Source organism: Hoplias malabaricus, chromosome 2, assembly GCF_029633855.1.
Source record: "Hoplias malabaricus isolate fHopMal1 chromosome 2, fHopMal1.hap1, whole genome shotgun sequence".
NCBI classification, from domain to species: Eukaryota; Metazoa; Chordata; class Actinopteri; order Characiformes; family Erythrinidae; genus Hoplias; species Hoplias malabaricus.
In genome coordinates, this window is record NC_089801.1 from 24,902,153 (window position 1) to 24,922,824 (window position 20,672).

Here is a 20,672-nt window from a genome sequence, read left to right on the forward strand (position 1 = left end):
CAGCACCAGAAAAACCACAAAAATAGGAATAAAATAACAACAACTCCCATTTCCCTAAGCTTCACTGTCAGTTTCAAACTGCAAGCTAAGCCCAGAGTCTGGCAGAGGACCATGCTGGCATTTCCCTGAAGAGACTTCTCTAATGTTACAAGAGGTGGCACTTTGATAGAGCTGAAGAGTGAGTCAGCTGCAATGGTCCATTTTAAGCTTAGCATCAAAAAAAATGTTGTCTGACAGCTTGAAGACAACTCTGAACATACTTTATGAAACCATTACTATATGCTCTTCCCTGGTGAAAAAACATAACCAGGTCTTTGAAAATGTTTGTACAAAATGATGGGCCCAGTTTTTAATGGAAGGCTGTGTTGACCTGTAATTTCCATTCATTAATCTACTGGATGGACAGGTCGGATGAGCCAAATGCAAACCATTGCAAAAACACAGATAATGAGAGTGTTTAAATAGATAGCAATGCTAGTAAGCCAGGATAGCTTCAGGTCAGACCAACCTGAAAAGAATGACCCGTATGTTTTTCAAGGTACGACTCTATCACTCACCATCTAAAAGCTGGGTATTGCCAAATGAACATGATTTATGTGTCAGGATTCAGGATTTCACAGTGCGAGAGGACAGCAGCTAATGGTCTTTATACATTGTGTAGCTTAAGATTTGTGGACACTTCATCCAGTAGTCAAGAGAATACATTGCGGATTGTGCTGTAAGGGCTTCTACTCTTCTGGAAATGTTTATACTGTTGTTGTCTATACTGTTGTTGAGGATTTTATGGCATTTGGCCAACAAAAGCATTAGATTTATCACTCCACACTAGAACCAAATCAATTGTCATGGTACGTAAAACAGAAAAGGGAAGTTCTTATACATTTTAGTTGAAGCATATGATGGCAAAGAATGTCATAGAGAGACATGGGTCACAGCAGTTTCTTTCTCTTTCTCCTTCTTCAATGTGGAAGGTTGAGTGAATTCTTGAAGCAGTGTCAACAGAATTTCAAGGAAAGAAAATAATTAGTGAAAGTCCACTTTTGTACAATCCAATAAAAAAATATAATAAATTGAAACTAATTGCCATAATATTTAATATTCTATATATTTACCTACTAAATAATCTGCATTGTGGTATTGCTTTTTAAATGGTTAGTTATTGTTATTTTACCAAACACCAGATACTAAATTGTACACTAAATTATTGTTCAGTTTTAAGTTTACACATTAAAGGAACACTAGGTAGCATTTTTACATTGAAATTACAGCTTCAAAATCATTGTGATGCTTCATTGACCTGTGATATAGAGAATAGAGCTTCTGAGTTTGCTGCTCTCGGCTCAGCACTGCAGAAACCGCACTATATAACATGTGGAGGATGGTAAGAAACCAACCCCTGCCCCAATTCCCTCCCGCCCTTCATTTCAAGACAGTGTGGTAAATGTAAATTACGCTACACTTAAAATGTTGTTTTAATGGTGGTTTTAGTTACACAGCTTAAACATAAAAATAAACTTTCATAGCTTTTGAACTGAGAAATGATGAACCCATGTTAAAAATGTCAGCTATATCTGTAACTTGTAAGGATTACAGTTAGCTTTATTAAAATTAGGGACATCTTAGCCTTGGAAACACGACTGTGCACTTGTATTCCACAGAGAACAAGTTGGCAAGGTAAAATAATAACTGTGACATTTAGCAAAGTGGTGGAACTGGCTTTTTGTTGAGTTAGAAAAGCTTACGAAAGCTTAGTTGTTGAGGACAGTCCCATTACGGGTTCCTTTTCTTCACTAGAGAACCAAGATAAATCTGACCTCATGGCCCTGTGGAAAACCTTACATAGAAAAAAAAAACAAACGAGCTTGGCTACACAGTGGTATGAATATTCATGCATAGTGGTATGTTATACATATATAAAGAGGCTACAAAGATGAGGCCTGCATATTTTAGAAGGCATTTCTCAGCACATGCTGTACATTTGCTCTGGTAATGTGCTGTACCTTGATGTCTTTTGTACTCCCTCCATTCCTCTCACTCTAAGAGGTGCACACAGACCACATGCTTTAACTGTCATGTATTATGGCCAATGCTCCCAGGAAATCAAAGTCATTAACTGTAACATTATGACAAGCCCAACCTTTAACATGCACGCAGGTTAATGGAGGTTAGACCGCTAATTCTCATACAACACTTCCCTTTCTCGCTGTGTCTGTTGTTACTTTTTTCCCACGCGTCCAGTGGCAAGAGTCTCTCAGCAGCTTTGTGCACTATTTGAAGGTGATAATGGCCTGAGTGAAGAGGATTAGAGGGAAAGCTAATCTAAAGTGTTTGCCAATCTGAAGATTGTACACACTGTGCACTTTAGTAGAAACAGTAAGCACAGTCCCTTATAATCTCATCACACTTCAGTAATACTGATTGATTCTGAATTCTGTAGAGCTATGTGGAAAATATCATAGAATTCTTTTCTTGTGCAACAGCCTACATTTGCCTTACACGCATGCTGTATTCTTTGAGGGAGACTTGCTTTCAGTTTTTCAAAGACGCCTGTAAGAATCTTTTATCTTTTTCTGCACTTACAAAGTTCAGTTTTAGACATTGTTTACATCGTTTACAAGAATGGTTACAAGAAATCCAGACAGATTCACTGACACTGAGGTCTGGTCTATTTTTCTGAGAACACTAGCAGCTACTTGATGTGATTAACGTCGTCATTTATTTCCTTTTCTTAATTACGGCTTCTTGACAGTTACACATCCTGTTATGTTGTCTTCTGAAGATTTTTTGTGGTCAGACGGGTCTTGCATGGTTAAATAGGAGTCTTTGTCTTTGGCGTATATATAATCTAATGTACACTAAAAATAAGTTTGAACTTGCATAAAATATGTGTAATGGCAGTTGTGACTGGAAATGTCACAGTTTTAAAAAATATTGCATAAAGCATAAAGTTCTATAGTGCCATTGCCATAAAAAAAATACTTCAGGGTGAACTGGCCAGAAGAAGTGGTGTTAAAGTCTATTCACATTAATATTAGTCATGTGACATTTATAATTAATAATATAATACTTTTTTGTAAACTTTTTACATTTTATTGTTTTTCTTTAGAAAATCAACAATTAAAGTTTCAAGCCACACCTCTCTCACCCCCCCAACCCCGGCCCCCCACCCCTCCACTCTGGCCTGTAGGGAATGAACTAAAAGCTTTTGAGTGAGTACAGTAGTACACTCATCAGCTTAATTTAGCATTACACAATAGAGCACAGGCACAATACACAGCATAAATGTTTGTATACCATTAGTGAGCATGTCTCTGTGTGTGTGTGTGTGTGTGTGTGTGTGTGTGTGTGTGTGTGTGTGTGTGTGTGTGTGTGTGAGATAGAGCACTTCCTCCCATACAACAAGAACAAAGATGCTTTTAAGTCCTATCCAGAGTTTGGTATATCACTTAGAGACACAAAGTTATCAAACGTTATATTTAGACCTCGGAGATTTACAACTTGTGACATTAATGCAGCACTTAAGACACAGTTAGAGTACAACACTTGTTTTCATCTAACATATCCGCCTTAACTATTTGTCAACCTATGACAGTCACTGAGAGCATTTTGAGAGCCAATTCACTGGACATTCCTCCATTAGTGAGTCATATAGAGTCTGGTATCGCCTTAGTACTAAAGAAATTTCAGTGTGAGGTGTGGTAGATACTGATGACACCTAAATTAAAGAGAGAAACGTCCACATGTCCATTTTATTAGTCAACAATCATAATAAAATGGTGGTATTTGTTCCTGTGTTTCTGTTTACATATAAACAGGATATGGCTGTGTCCTTGTGATTACATTTAATGAAAGACAAGCATTTGGTAGTTTCTAATTGTAATAACTTTTCTGTATTTATAAAAGGAAGGAGCCTTTGGACTATACTGGCTTTCAGAGAAGACCTGTTGATTTTAGGGTACTAAACAATGGGTAATACAAATAAATATCAACCAGCTAGATATTACCTATTGTAGGCATATGTAGTGATTAACTGGTAATGAGTCGATATTTGTTGGTGTGGGGACTATGCTGACTTCTACTGTAATCAGAGAGAAACCATTTTGGGGTATTAAGCCATTGTTTCAAAGAGGGGAAAAAGTGGTTGGGCTTACAAATGAGCAAAAGTAAACTGTCCTCGCTCAATCCGCCACTGTTTCCCCATCGTTGTTCTAATGAGTCAGTCATGTGATTGACAATTGCTGGAATATATGCTGTTTACGACATGCCCATCTTGCAAGTTAAAGCTGTGTTTTTGCAAAATAAATCCCACAGACACCACAAAGCCTCTTGTTTGCACAACGAGAAGCCTAGGGGAAAAGTTGCTTACTAAGCAAAAGAAGAAAAATTTGTCTGCCACAGTTAGCAGGGCTAGAAAATCTTTTCTGATGTAGGCCTCTGTGAAAGTCTTTTATAATATATGTACAGCAATAAAGCTAGCACTAGGGATAGTAGAGCATGACCTGAAATATCAGCATAACGTAATTCAACTGCTATAAAATGTACTATAAAATATCTTTAAAAAACAGAGTGCAATATAATCCTGTTACTGCATATAGTTACTGCTGCAAGGATGAGTGATCCCTTGAAATATTCTCAGTGTCTAGTGGAATCTTAAAAGAGGAATAACTTCTGAGAAGGCATCTTACTGGGTGATGTAAAAATGCTACTAAAACATGAGTTTAACAAGTTGAAATACTTGTCTTAGGTGGTTATATCTGCATCACAAAACTCGGACAAGTTCACAGTTGAAAAGGGACCTTTAATTAACTAAATTCACTCATAATGAAGGGTCATTTGGACATATAGTGTACATTGTATTGTACAATTATATCATAGCTGTGGCAGCTATTGAACTGCTGCAGATTAAAATCCTGTAATATTGTGGCTGAGGTATTGTTTGCACACATGTGGCTTGAATCCCAGCATTTCCAGCCAAGGACAGGACTGCATTGTTCTTGTGGCTTCAGCAAATTTCAACCTTCTTCACAAAAAGGAGGTTATTAAAGGTCCCAATGCAGACATCAATATCTGGCAGAGAACTGTGTGTTGGCTATGTTGGAGCTACTTGTGTGTGGCCAAGCTTAGCTTATACAGTAATCAGGGGCAAAAAAAAAAAATTGGGTTGAGGGAGTGTGTTCTACTACTCACGACTGTAATCTCTTAGAGGAACAGTTCTTTGCTCACTGAAGGAGAATTATCTGCATGGAATGGACTGTATACTATCTATAAGTGAGTATGTTTGCATGACAACACAATAAAATGGGACGGGTGATTGGATTTTGTCAGTCATCTCATTATTCAAATGGCCATGTAGACAGTGTACTATAATTTCTGGATTTAGCCTCTGTGATTAGGTGCATGTGCATTCAGAGCTTGTCTACCCTTACCCTGATTTCTTTGATCAATCCATATGTGCACATGTGTGGAAGAGAGGAGCTTCATATGAAAGAGCAAAAACACTTATTTCAACCTGAAATAATGTTATAAAGTAGTATTTAATGCTAAAGAATAATTTACCTGTAAAACTTGATTATTAAACTTGATTATATGTAAAAATCTGATTTTCTTCAATCATATGTGAATATCCTTTTGATGTATATTGCAAACTAGAATGGCTTTTTTAAAATAAATATATAGGTTAATTTATAATAAAAAAAACAGTACCTGTGATGAAAATTGAGATACATACCGAGAGATATTCACTAAGATAAAACGTGGTCAAGGTCATGGCTGCATCATCACCCTAATACAGCAAACACATCTCAGTGTTACGTAACACACACACACACACACACACACACACAGACACACACACACACCCAACCTGCAATATCTCTCCATGGAGATTATGCTGGATGATGTTCTTAGTGAACAATACACAATGTGACTTAGCCATCCAAATCCAATTGTTCTGCCTCTGATGCCATCAGATGAGTGGATATATTCCCTGTCCAGTCCAGACATCCTCAACCCTTACAAGTCATGACCATCTATTCCAATTCCCGGCAATTACATGGGTAGTGTTTCTTCAGACTATCCGGTTCACAATAAAACAGATTTATTTTGCTTTAAGGGAGCACTAGGTAATATTTCTGCTTCCCTAGAGTTGTAGAAATTTTATTATACACTTTTATTATACTGTCTTGAAATTAAAGGGTTCCATACTGGAGTATCAAAAACAGAGGCTCTGTTCTCCCTATTGCAGATCAGTGAATGTAATTTTTAGGTAAAAATGCTACTTAGTGTGCCTTTAAAGGAGCGATAATGCTTGATTTGGATACATTTGCTTGGGGGTTTTTTTTTTGGCTCTCAGAAAAACTACTCTCAAAATGTTTTACCAATACCAAATTTTAAGTCATCATATTCTTCATTAGGTATCTCTAATAATAATAATACATTAAAAAATATCATGACTGTTAATGGGTAATAATTCAGCTTCCTCCTACTTTCACACATTTCTGCTCATCAGTGCTTCTTTTCATTAAATCAGCGTTATATCTACTGACTCGAGGAATAACCCAGTTGTATATGCGGTTGCTGGAGTGGCATAACCCAGCTGCAAATATTTACTTTGGTTTCATTTCAGTGTCTTGAGTTCCTATGTTACCACAACAGACAGCAGAGAATATGAAAGGTCAGCCATGTAGTTTTGCAAGATTCAAAGCCAAAGCCAGTGGAATTTGCACTAGAAAAGAACAGGATCCAGTCATAGATCACTAAGAAATATTATAAATATACAGTGTCCTAATGCAGATTAATCCCTGTGGCATAAGCATACTCTCAGAACCAGTATACCAACCAGTTTCTTTCTAGACCTTCAGATGCCCTTGATCGTGTGCTAATATCCAGGAACTGCTGTTGCTTGGACACCGGGGGCTTGTGGGTGGGGAGTGGGCAGGGAGGCTGAATCAAGCGGTCTTAGAGCCTCCTTCCCCACTAGATTAACTCAGTCCATTTGATAAAGCATACTGACAGATAATAAAGGGCCTACACATGGTTCCATTTATTCCTCTTATTCTGTAATGTCCAATTATTTCTGCACACCTACTCCCCTAACGTTTTCTTACTTAAATCAAGAGTATTTATAGGGGAATTATCTCACCTAAGGTTTTAACCCTCTGAGGGGGCTTTACACTAGATATTGGAACATTGCTGTATGGATTAGTAAAATCAGGTACTAACTTTGAATGTAAAGTTTTGGATCACAAGTACAATTCTAACAAATCACAAATGATGATGTGCCGTCACTTTAGAGAATGTAATTTAACTGCTCTATTGCCAGGGTGGGGGATTTATACATTTTTAGCCGACACTTGGGTATATTTTTATTTGGCTCATGTGCAACTGCTCCATAGACTCCCTTTCAGCTGGCAAAAATGTTCTAAGATTATTCAACCCATATGTGCATCATTGACTGGCTGTATCAGCAGTAGATGTACCTTTAAGGAGAAGAAATAGCTTGCTATAAGAAGTGTTTGCACACTTAGTCTGCCTTTTATATTATGTAAAAACCTCCCAACTAATGGGCCTATAGAAATTGTCCAAAATAGCTTCTCAATACCGTATGGTCCTATAAAATTACTACATGTTTTCATTTGGAGCTGGAGTTACGATGGTGCGCAAGAGATATTTGAGCAATCTCACAGGGACCATGAAACATGAAATTTCTCTCTTTTATCTTTCACAGTTTTCATCTGCAGTTTCATGGTAGCTGCGCCCATTTTCGGTTACCTAGGCGACCGATTTAACAGGAAGGTCATCCTGAGCTGCGGCATTTTCTTGTGGTCAGCTGTAACACTGCTGAGCTCCTTCATCCCCAAAGAGGTAAGAGCCACATTCCTCTTCATCCTCATAGAAACACAGACCCAGTTTAAATCTGAAATAGGCAAACATTTCAGCCTTTCACTTTTTCATTTCCAGCCAATCAGTGTCAGAGTGAGAGATAAAATACTGCACTATTTAGCATAGCTAAAGTAAAAGCACGTAAATGGGTGTCGTTCAACTGAAATGAAGATCATAAAATCACTCAATTAGGACGACAGTAAAATGGCACTTAAAGTTAATGGCTGAGTAAAAATCTAGTAGAGCACATTTGAAACAACTCTAGAACGTTTTTACAAAACCTGCTTTCATCATCTCACCTGAGCGTATAAACACTTCACAGTTAAACCAGGCCTATGATCTACCACTTCACATTTAATAAATATTAAGCTACTATTTTGAGATACTTCAACTTTAAGGGGCCAAAACACATGCCTTTAATGTCGTGGCAACAGTATGTAAAGCTTTAACCCATAAACAGAGCGATTAAAATATTTTAGTCAGCATTAAACAATTTCTCTTTACTAATGCGCTAAAGTCTTTGAGGCAAAATTTGGTATTTTTTTTGCTCCAAAAGTTATATAGTGCAGTTTCTGCAATGCTGAGCTCCAAATAGGAATGACAGAGGCTTTCTTCTCCTTATTACACATCAGTGGAGCATCACAATGGACATCAATGTAAAAAGATTTTATTTCCAAGTAATTTTGGAGCATTTCTATTGGTCCATTCATTATGAAATGTTCACATAATGTGTTCCAATGATGTTAAATTGATGATTAAAGGACTATAACAGAAAGACAACATTTCCAAAACAGTGTTGAAAGACATGTCCTTCATTCTCCAGTGGAGATCTTAAGTTCATCATGACTGTGATATCACAACTGTCCACAGCTGTATGGCCTCTCATTCAGCTTATAGCAATTTTAGAGGTCTTAGAGATGTGACATACAGCCTTACCTACTTCATCCCTCAATAGGCCTACACTCTCCAGATGCAATAAAAAAGACACTTTAGTTACACATGCTGCCTATTTCATTGTGTAAATGGAGGTGAAGGGGCAGCTGCTGCTTTAACAGAGATCAGACAGTTCGCTAATAACTGCCTAGGCCTTTTCACAAATGCGGCATATGACTCAGCGGTGGTCCGAATATGCAAGTGTTGATGTTACACAAATCCTTTCGACATTTAGGCCTTGGGGAAATGCCCAGGCTGAGATACTGGATAGCTTTCATTCGATTAACTCTGTCTACGATTCATTACAGATGCTCTCAGTCAAACTCTGAGGATATTGAAGGAAGTACACATCAGCAGGGGAGAGAGAGAGAGAGAGAGAGAGAGAGAGAGAGAGAGTTGTGTGGGTGTGTGTATAGCCCAGTCTCCAGGGAGGTCATAGAGATAGTGATTCCAAGTGACCGCTAATTAAAAGGCCACATTAACAGAGAGATGGCAGTGAAATGACAGTCAAAGGATTGTTTATTGCGGCCTGGAGGAAGAACAGATTCTTAAGATATGTCTTTGGACGTGTGTGTAGATGCGCATTGGGATGTTTTCCAGCTGACGTCTGCATTGCATGTGAGTGTGTGTGTGTGTGTGTGTGTGTGTGTATGTGTTCTGTGTTTTGTCTTCTTGTGGGTCAAGGCAGTCCATGAAGCCCATGCCTGGGGTCAAGAACTGAATAAATTGCCCTCGATCCATAAAACTGAGTTGACACTGACAGAAGCCATTTCTCATCACACTAACCTTCCTGTTATAAGCCTTAGAGCATAAATGCACATACACACACACACACAAACACATTATTCATATGCACCCATGAGTGTAAGGAAGGCACATATTTTTGCATCTGTCAATCAGAAAACACCACAGCTGTAGACTCTTATGTAACCACGTTAATAGAGCCTAACATTGTAAGATAAAGTGAACAAATTCTGCAAATATATCAGACAGCCTTGCTGTCTCTGAATGGCCTGCTCCCTCCGTTCATCTCACAGCACAGTGACAACCAGCATAGCCATCTAACAGTTGATGTGATGGACCTGAACAGTCAGCACTCTCCCCCAGTGTGTGGGACTGTCCAGTAGTGGCTAAGAGTCAGCTGAAAGGGTAAAATTTTAAATGAGCAACTACTGGGTGAAAACAGGGGTATAAAAATATCAATTAATCAATAAAACATGATGTATAACATTATTATGACATATGTTTTCATTCCCACAGACTTCCACTTCTACTGTTTTATACATCATAAAATACTGTAAAACAGTTAGCAATAAGATGCCATGTGAAACAATGAGTGTACACCATGGTTCAGAGGTGTTATTAGCCATGAAGCAAAGTTCTTGCAGTATCTTTTCTAACAATGATTCACTGATATTAAGCTATGCTCTCATTATTCAAATGATCAAAATAATTCCCCAGCTAAGGGGACAACAAACTAAAGGTTGAAGTTAATCAAGTTGCAACCAGGCTACCCGAATTTAGCTTTTTTACTCTGGCTGAAAAGTTGTCTTAGAGTAGTCTTAGACTGGATTAAATGAAAGTGACTACTATGCTGCATTGGCTACTTCTTCCTTCAGACATCATTAAAACAACTTATGGGTCCCCCAAGGAACAATTCTTGGGCCTTTAGTGTTCAGGTTTAATGCTTCAGTTTACGTATATTATTAATAAAGATGTTCAGTAACTGATTTTGGAATCTTGTTATATTAATCAAATTTGTATTGTTGTTGTAATAATACTAGCATGTTCATTTTTATTAGCCAGTATTGACTGATATTAAAGTACAGTGTTTTATGGGAAGAGAACAAATTTGAATGAAAATATGAAACAACGAGCTGCATTCCCTCTTTAAATTATTAGAGATGTGTTTTATTTATTTTAGAGATGTGTTAGATGTATTTATTTTTGCCTTATGATCAGATGAGTGCCTTAAAATATTAACAACAACAAAAAAACACCTGTCTCCATCTAGTTCCATAGCTACATCATAGTTCCATCTAGTACCCCCCCCCCACACACACACACACACACTCCGCCCCACCCCCCAACTCCCGGTTCACTCTGTAGTTTAGTGAGAATATCTCAGACACATCTCTTTATTACTTTACACCGACCTCCTGCCCCATTGCTGATGAACTCATCTCCCAAAACTCCCTCGGATCTCCAGGAGCTGAACACTTTTAACAAGATTGTTCACAGCTGCGGGGATTCAATAGGCCTTTGCTGACTGATAAAGATGAAACGCTGAAAGAGATTCCAGAATAAGAACAATCCTTAAGGATTAGTTAAACAAATTGTTTGGTTGGGGTGGGATTACACAGAAATTAGAAGGCAATTAAATTCTGGTGAAGTCAGCTTGTGTACATCTATAGAATATCACAGATTTCACCAGCTACATTCAGCATAATTTCTTCTCTTTCTGACAGGAGACTGAGGCTGGTGGCAGACCCCACAGTTTAATATGCACATATTCAAGTGGAATATATTTCACAAGCTCATGTTTATGCATGTGGTTTTGAGGGATGGGATCGAAAGCTGCTCAGCTTTCTCCACTTCATGGCTTTAATGTGGAAGAAAGAAGAGAGCAGGACCCTGTTCCTCACGGTCGGCTTTAAAATAAATAAGCTTGACCTGACTGACTCATGAGAGCGCTCAGGGAAAAAATACACAGAGTGGGTTTTATATTAAGGATTTAGGAACATCGTTCTTAGCCTGGAAATGGTGACAGAGCAAAGCTGTGCGATAGTATATTTACTCAGCATGCGAGTGTCTACAGTTAAAAAAATAAAAAAATTATTTTTGTGTATTTCATTCAATATTGCTACTTTGTGTCCATATAATATATACTATCAGTCTAAACACACATAGACCTCCTTATAAGGAGAGAATTCCACTATTATGAGTTGCACCCATTGTTCACTAGGCTTGTAAAATCTCTGTAGAAAAGCAGAAAATGAAATAGGACGATCTGGAACAATGCAAAATGTTGGCCAGAGGGGGGTAAAGCACCCAAGCACCCCAGCTTTGGGCTCTGGAGCAATGGAATTGCAATCTCTGTGGTGATGAACCACAATGCAATACCGTGAAGTGGAATTGCCAATTCAGAACTAATCATCCCACATCAGTACCTGATATCTCAAGGGTTCTACTGGGTTAATGCCATCAAATACTCATCAGAATATCCAACATCAAGTGTAAACCCTTCTAAAAAGACTAGAAGCTATTACTATTAGCTGGCAATTTACTATTATATCACTATAATATACTAATATAGAAAATCATATTACATTAGCATAATCATTAACAAATTATTGATAGGTTTCTTTGTGTGGTTTTTATCTTTGTATGTACATGTCTCATGTGTGTTGGTGTTAGCATCATCCATATTTTCTGTTCTTCTCCACGTCATCTATCACTCCATTATTTTCCCTGCATTGCAGGGTCTCCAGCAGCTTTCCAGCTGTCCGCTCCCCAACAGTTTTGCTGTCACATCCGGCAACCGCTGTAAAGCTGTAGCGTATAGTGTGGAAGAAGTGTGTGTGTGTGTGTGTGTGTGGAAGAGGAGGATTGCCTAGCTTTACTCTCAGTGGCAATTCCTGTCACGTACTCCAGAGTAATTCCCTGTGCCTGCTGGGAATTATGTAACACTCCACAATAAGCACAGATTTTTTCCTCCTCATAGAGCACAACTGGCACCTTTGAAGGCCGTCAGGTGGGATAAAAAAGGAAGGCGAAAAAACAGGGATGTCCAGTAGTGGGAGGGAGCCTGGACTCCTCAGGACACCGTGCAATACATTTAAAGTGCATGTTCACACACAAAGCACTACAAGTGTAATGTCATATTAGGTATACATATTTGATGATTGATTGAGCATTTTTGATGGAGATTCAAGTCTGTTTTCAGTAAGTTATGCATTAGTTTATGGTATTATATGTAAAAACTATACAGAGAATTTTCATATACAATAAAAATACACAGATTATAAGATTAAACACATCTTTCATTAAAATACATTTGCATTTTGTTTTCAGACACTGCACAATGCACGATAAAGGCATTTTAGGTACAATTGTTAGAAGTCACTGCAGAGAAATTATTGCTTTGATCATCTTTTTAAATATATTTCTCTCGCTCACACACACACACACACACCCCTAAGCTTCAGTTATTAAACATCCACAAGAAACAGCAGCTGGCTTCCCAGGTAGCTACATGAACTGACCCAGGAGACATTACACAAACCAGGATGCAATATTACAAACACATGAACACACACGCACACACACACACACACACACACACACACACACACACACACACACACATCTTACACTAATCTGATTAAGTACCATTCCCCTGGAGAATTCCCATACTGCCAACGTTCACTCAGTATCGCACTGTGGAATGTGTTTGAGCATCCTACGCTTGCTGTGAATAACTTTATATGAGATCTTTAAATGAGCATCTACACATTTGTGTATATAACTGGGGGATGAAAGGTGGCTTCTTGTCTCTTGGCTATAGATTACTTCTGTAGTATCCTTTTATTTTGTATTGCTGGAGCTTGCAATATGTAAAGAGTCTGCCAGGGCGGTTTAACTTAATTACAGAAAAGAAATATAAAGGGGAAAATGTGAAACTATGGAGGCATTTTTGTCAAATTTGGTAGAGCAAGTTTGAGAAGATTAATGTTAATGCCAAACATTAAGCTATTTAATATTCCAATACAATTCTGAACTTTAAATTTAGCTAAGTGCAGTCATTTTCAGTGTTTAACTCCTTGGACTGAACACATAAGAAGCTCTGACCAAATAACTTACAGGCTTAACACTCTCTGGAATTGTATGTAGTTCAGACATCTCTTGGATCCTCAAAATGGGAATGTATAATGTTAAAGAGGTGTTTATTTACTGTTCAAATATTAAACAATAATATGAATATTCTAAGTTCAAACTACTGCTTAATGGTAACCACTATAATTTTGTTAGCATTGTGTTCAGCCATGTGTGTGCGTGTACATGCTAACTAGCTAGCTCAGCATAGCTATATTGAGGAGATGTTTGCTTAGCTTTGCATTAGCAGGCAAAAATGATGAATAGGAGATTTAACAGATCAAGAGCTCTTTTATTCACTTTCTAAGAAGTTTTATTTTCCCACCAACACTTTGCTCTCCATCTTGATTATTTTCATTAGCCCCCTGAGGTGTGACATGTTGGCCAGCTCACACAAAAAAAAACAAAAAACTTGACAACACATCCTAAAAGTAGGAAAAACTGTCTCCCATAAGATTACATGTAAAATATGTTCTGGGACTAAGAGGAGACAGAAGGCAGGGCCAAAGGGTATCGTCCTACTCTCCACGGCTGGATCTAAACTGACCCATATTTTAGTCAGCAGACATTTATATCCCAGCAGCCCTCCCCAAACAAACACACACAATTGACACTCACACTTCAGCAAATTGTCTACATGGATTGCTATATATGTACCCCACCTAGTCTAGTTCCCTTTCTGGGAAGGGCTGTTTTGGCTTCCTTCCCCTTGCTCTAACCATTAAACCAGCACTCTTGGGTCAAAGTGCATTGTCCACATGTTACCATTGCTTTTGAAAATCTAAAGCAGTTTCTTTTTTTTCCAAGACCACAGCTCCAAGCCAAACCAAGGCCTATTGTTATAAACCACATCCCATATGAATATACAGTCTCCTAATAGTAAGGCTATGCAAAAGGTCATCTTCCTTTCAATATGCATTCGCCTCTTTGAATTAATTCTTTGTGTTTTTGGGGAAATCCACACACAACATTGGCATTACTGTCAGTATTAGATACAACAGATTTATTAAGAGGTGTTGCTGAATAAGGCCTTCTGGGTGAGGAAGGGAGTAGTGGTTTATTTTTGAAAAAGGAAAAGCTTATTTGATGATAATCCCATTTTCTGGCACTTTGGGATTAGGCATACACATATTAAATATAAATATTTTAATAAATAATTTATTTAAAAAATATAAAATAAAAAATGTTTTTAAAATGATATATAAAAATGACTTAAAACTATGTTAAAGAGATTCAATGCATTTGATACAGTAACAAACCCCTCAAACATCTGCAATTGGTACTTTATAAAAGAAGCTTTAAAATGTATGATGTTCTGTGACGTCATGTTCTACGTACCCAGTATTGTCAAACTGTGTTTTTGTCTGTGAGATTTACTACTAATAAAGACTCTTGTCAAAATTCTTCTGCTAAGTGTAGATCCTGCTTTCTGACAACATTATCTCTTTGTTCCCACAGAACTATTGGGTGTTTGTGCTGTCCAGAGGACTGGTGGGCATTGGTGAGTCCAGCTACTCCTCCATCTCACCCACCATCATTGGAGACCTGTTTACAAGCAACAGCAGGACTATGATGCTCTCTGTCTTCTACATGGCCATTCCACTGGGAAGGTAAGCTTCCGACTTAAAAAAAATTATATACATTGTTTATAGGAGTCTATCCACTTTGCTGTGGTAACATCTTTACATTCTACACTGGAACATTGCTGTGACTATTTCATTGCATTCAGCCACATAATATTTAATGAAATATTAGTGAAATATCAAGTACTGATATTAAATGATTTGTTATTTGATGCTATATTAAACAAAATAAAATTTTAAAATAGAGAGGCTGCGCAAATTGAAGCTTTTGGCAGCAGCATTATCTTCCCCTCCATCTCTGCACAGTAAAGGTCAAATCCACAGTGGTGCAGGGACCTTTCTGTTCTGTGACTGCCACAGACCAAGGGGCAGAAAGATAGGCAGAACTCACAAAATGGAGAACAGATATGGACACACATGGAGACTCCATCTTCTCTTTCCCTTATTTTTATTACTAACCACCAATGAACAGCACTGTTTTGTTCATTGAGGTGGAAAAGGATGAACAAGAAGAAGAAAGATGGGAAAACAAACACAGAAGGGTTGATAAAAAATGGATGTGTGTGCAGTGAGAAGGTACATGGGGTGCATTCTAATTTACCACATCAACTCACCAGGCTGCACTGTGGCCAAGATGTTTCCTGAACTACATGGGGTTGTTTTGTTCTAGGCTCAAAACCCATAGGAGTGTGAGAGATAAGACACACCAAAAGACAAGCTGACATACTGCAGTATTTATAATATCACTGTGTTCCCAGACAAAGAGAAGAAAAAAAAAACAGACAATCCAGGGAATATGTCTTTATAAATGCAGTTTAAGGTTTTACAGTTTAAAAAATAGCAGTGTTGTCATGCAGTGATGACCAATCAGAAAGCAGCTTCTCCAGAAGTGCTGTACTGAACTTGGTTGCTATCTTGAAGATTTCAACCAATATAAATATGAAAAGCTTCACCGTGGTATATACATTCATTGAGAAAACGTCTTAATTTTAGATATAGAATGATGATGATGACGATGATGATGGTGATGATGGTGATGAAGATGATTAGGATTGTGATGACAATGGAATTTTAGCAAAATTACATTATTTAGTGAGGTGGTCGCTTAGCCTAGCCCCATTAACTCTACACTTAATTAGTTCAAGAGAATGTTTATTCTACTAGGATTTCGGATCAGATGGAGTATTGATGAAAAAAAAAATATTTAGTAAAAATTCTGCATAGTTAGTTAATATTTTATGTCTATTTTTGAAATTCATCTTCCAGTTTAAATATTTTATTTAATATTAATAGATAAATATAGCCTATGTTGGCTAAGAGCTGGTTTCCACTGTAGTTTTCATGACCGCACAGTACAGTCAATCTTTTGGCCTGCCTTTTTTAATGCAACCATACAAATGTTGCCCAGGGGATGTTGAACAAATCCTGGTGGTGCATAGACAGGACAAAAGTGAATGTAACACTGATCAAATATCTGTACATGGCAGGATTTGCAGCGTAGCAGCTAATAATGTTGGTGAGAGATTGACTGCAGTTGAAGAAAAGGTCAGGAAGAAGAAATGGCCGCCACATGTTAATTGTGGTATGTGGAGGCCCTGAAGGTCCAAAGCTAACAAAGTATTCATTAGCCGAAACAATAAGAGGCCAACGACTGGAACACCGAACCCTGCCGCCTCACTTCCTGTTCTAGGCACTGATTGTTTATCTGTGGCCAGGTTGTTATGACCGTTTCCAGGAAGTGAGATCAGGCTTGAGCACGAGCCTTGACAGGAAATGGATTTCCCTCGCGAGAGGGAAGAGGGAAAACTTCTCCCTGGCCAATAAATCTCTCCTGAGAGAGAGAGAGAGAGAGAGAGAGAGAGAGAGAGAGAGAGATGAGATGAGAGAGAGAGAAACGTTGAAAGGTCAAGAATGTCTGTCTTCTTATAGTTCAAACAGAACTAAAACATCATTGCCCAAAACTTCAAAATTCGTTTGTCTATCATAAGCCTGTATCACATTCACAAGTGAATTCAGGATGGTATAGAAGTTGGATTTAACTTAATGCAGGTTTTTTTTTTAAACCAAACAACGCAGTGTATTATGGTTATCCGCTACCCACGTATGCACATGGGTTGTACAGTGCATTGTGGGATTGTTTGAGCACACTGAAAATTGTCCACAATGTTTTGGAAACTACTACAAAAAGGTGGAAACCAAAATACGATACAGTGAATAGGGCAGAGATTCAGACACAGCGTCTGTCACACACAGACTTTCTCTTCTTCTCTTCCTCTCTGGACTTTGTCACACCTACTGTAGGTTAGTCATTATTTACTAACCCATCACATGTTGTCTGGACTGTTGTGCCTTTTTTTTTTTTTTTGGAAGGGGAAAATAATCTGTAAGAAACATTCACTAAAAGGTGCATATTTTTCCCAATACAAATGCAGTCAGTCAGCTTAGACATGTTTTTCTCTGAAACTTGTATTAATATTAGTATTGTAGATGTTTTTCATAGTGTCTGAGATGTTATTCACTTTATACTGCAGTCACAAAATGTCACAGTAGGAAACACTAAAGGGCACATGCAAACATGAATCAGTGAGTTATCATCCTGTTCCATACTAATATTGATGCAGATTGAAACATGTGTGATAGTCTGTTGTTTGTCCAAAACCAGTTAGATTACATTAGCTTACTGATTCATTCATTCATTAACCGCTTATCCAATTCAGGGTCGCGGTGGGTCCAGAGCCTACCTGGAATCATTGGGCGCAAGGCGGGAATACATCCTGGAGGGGGCGCCAGTCCTTCACAGGGCAACACAGACACAAATACACACATTCACACCTACGGACACTTTTGAGTCACCAATCCACCTACCAACGTGTGTTTATGGACTGTGGGAGGAAACCGGAGCACCCGGAGGAAACCCACGCGGACACGGGGAGAAAACACCAACTCCTCACAGACAGTCACCCGAGCGGGAATCGAACCCACAACCTCCAGGTCCCTGGAGCTGTGTGACTGCGACATTACCTGCTGCACCACTGTGCAGCCCTCATAAGCTTACTATACATTTTATATATTGTAGCCTCCAGTGCAAAACTAAAAAAGCTTTAGGCATGTCACAAACATGTCTTGACTAATCAACTATGTTTGCAGTTAGGTTGACTTTTCAAATAAATAAATAAATAAATAAATATCTTAATTTACACTATTACACTTTCACACCCTCAGTTCATTTGTGAGGCATGTTGGGCCTTGGTTGCCTGTTAGAAAATTGTCAATTGTCAACCATGAGGTTTACCTGCATTGAATGTGGTTGTTGGCAGAACACAGGAAGCATGTGTGAAATGGAATGTTCCAACCCCAGTGGAATGAAAAAACATTGCTGTAAAATAACAAAGCCAAAAGGTCATCCAGTGCCTGGAGATTAGTAATCTTTGGTGAGCATTACCATGCATATGACATTATCATGCCATTATGTTTTGGTCCCTTAAAATTTCTATTGAATATTTTAAATACTCTTATTTTTATATTTAAAGACTCTTAGTACACTTTATATAGTTACTAGTAAAGCAGAAAATAATGAGATTTCACATTAGTACCTCTTCATTATGTACTTCTAAGTATAACAAAGTATAATTATATACAATATACAAAGTATGTTATTACATCATTGGAACACAGGAGCTGTTCTTCACATTGAGTAAAAATGTAATAACGAATAGACCAATAGAAATGCTCCAAATGTACATGGAATAAAATCGTTTTACACTGACTTCCATTGAAAATTAAAAATGTTGTTTCCTTCTCCTATAAACGTACTAATTTTGGAGATATGTGTTATTTCATTGGACAGCAACAATGTCATATGTTATTTGGTTGCACACCATCACAATGGAATCTGTGGGTTAATCCTGGCCTCGGGTCATTGTCTGTGAGGACATTTTTGTGTTCTCCCTGTGCCTGATTTGGTTTCCTACAGGTGGTCTTGTTTCATCCCACAGTGCAAAAATACATGCTGGAAGGTCATGTGGGTGAGTTTGTGATGCCCTGTTATTGACTGGTGCCTTTTACAGTGTATCCATTCCTTGTGCCAAATGATTCCATGTAGTCTCTGCCCCTGCCATGACGCTAATCAGAACACACACTCACACCTACCAACATGTGTTTTTGGACTGTGGGAGGAAACCAGAACACCCGGAGGGAACCCATGCGGACACAGAGAGAACACTCCTCACAGACAGAGCATGGCTCACACTTGAATATGTTATATTTTATTTTGTGTTTATCAGTGTTAATGTTGTCACTGGCTGATATGTTCCCAAAAAAGATATCGGCTTAGATAATATAAAACATATAACGTAATATAATTTTAATCCTGAGTTTATTTGATTAAAAAAGATTCAACAAATCTAGTGGTGGTACAAGACTACTGATATTACTGTATATATGCATTTGTCAGAAGAAAAGTTCAGGTGAATCAAACAGGTGATGTATCTGGAGAGGCTTCAATTGCCCTGTTCTCCTCTAGTTTCAGAGTTAGTCTGCATCTGGCGTCAAAATCCCCTTTGTCCTTCAGGAGCAGTGATGTTATCTGTGGTCTGTATGAACCAGCAAAATGAGGAATGTCCTGGAACATATTCAGCTAAACACGCCAGACCTTTCAGACACAAGACTAATGACGTTTGTGGAATGCGACGCCCTTCCTATTTTAATATAATTCTGCTGTATTATGTGCTGATATGGTTCAGCGTTACCATAAGTCAACTTGAGAACCTTTGCTCCCTTTTTAGTGAGTGTATATACACTGATCAACCATAACATTATGACCACCCCCTTGTTTCTACACTCTCTCTGCTCCACTAACACTATAGGAGCACTTTGTAGTTTTTACAGTTCTACAGATTGGGGTAAGTCAATTGCTCTGTACACATTGTTTGCCCCTTTTCACCCTGTTTTTCAATGGTCAGGGTCCCCATAGAGCAAGAATGATTTGGGTGGTGGTGTGTTGTGTTGTGCTGGTACGAGTGAATCACACACAGCAGTGCTGCTGGAGTCTGATCGTACCATTTGCATTCTAAAATATCAGAATTCTGTAGTTAGAAGGGGCACCTGGATACTTAACAGACCTATAGTGTGTCTGAATGTAATAAAAACACACTTGGCCTAATGACAGAAAGGGCATCCCTAATTTGTGATGATAATAAATCTTTTGGTTATGATAACATTGAAGGGCTGTCTGGAGGCTGGAGGATATGATGCCCTTCCAGAAGCAAATGTACTGTGTAATTTCCTGCAAGTTCTGTTTGCTATTCATGAAGTTTTTCTTCACACAATGAGGGCTAGGTCCAAGGACATCAGAGAGTAAATGAGAGTCAGAGAGAATGCGAATGACTCACACCACCAGGG

General features: G+C 38.2%; 1 protein-coding gene across 1 annotated transcript in view; it reads left to right on the top strand.

Annotated features, from left to right (window-relative positions):
* Nucleotides 1–20,672, top strand: part of spns2 (SPNS lysolipid transporter 2, sphingosine-1-phosphate) — a 109,947-nt gene that overhangs the window by 57,327 nt on the left and 31,948 nt on the right. Inside the window, exons 3-4 of the mRNA XM_066660782.1 lie at nucleotides 7,727–7,863; nucleotides 15,148–15,299. Coding sequence (XP_066516879.1) covers nucleotides 7,727–7,863; nucleotides 15,148–15,299 — 289 coding nt within the window. The remainder of the gene's footprint in view (nucleotides 1–7,726; nucleotides 7,864–15,147; nucleotides 15,300–20,672) is intronic.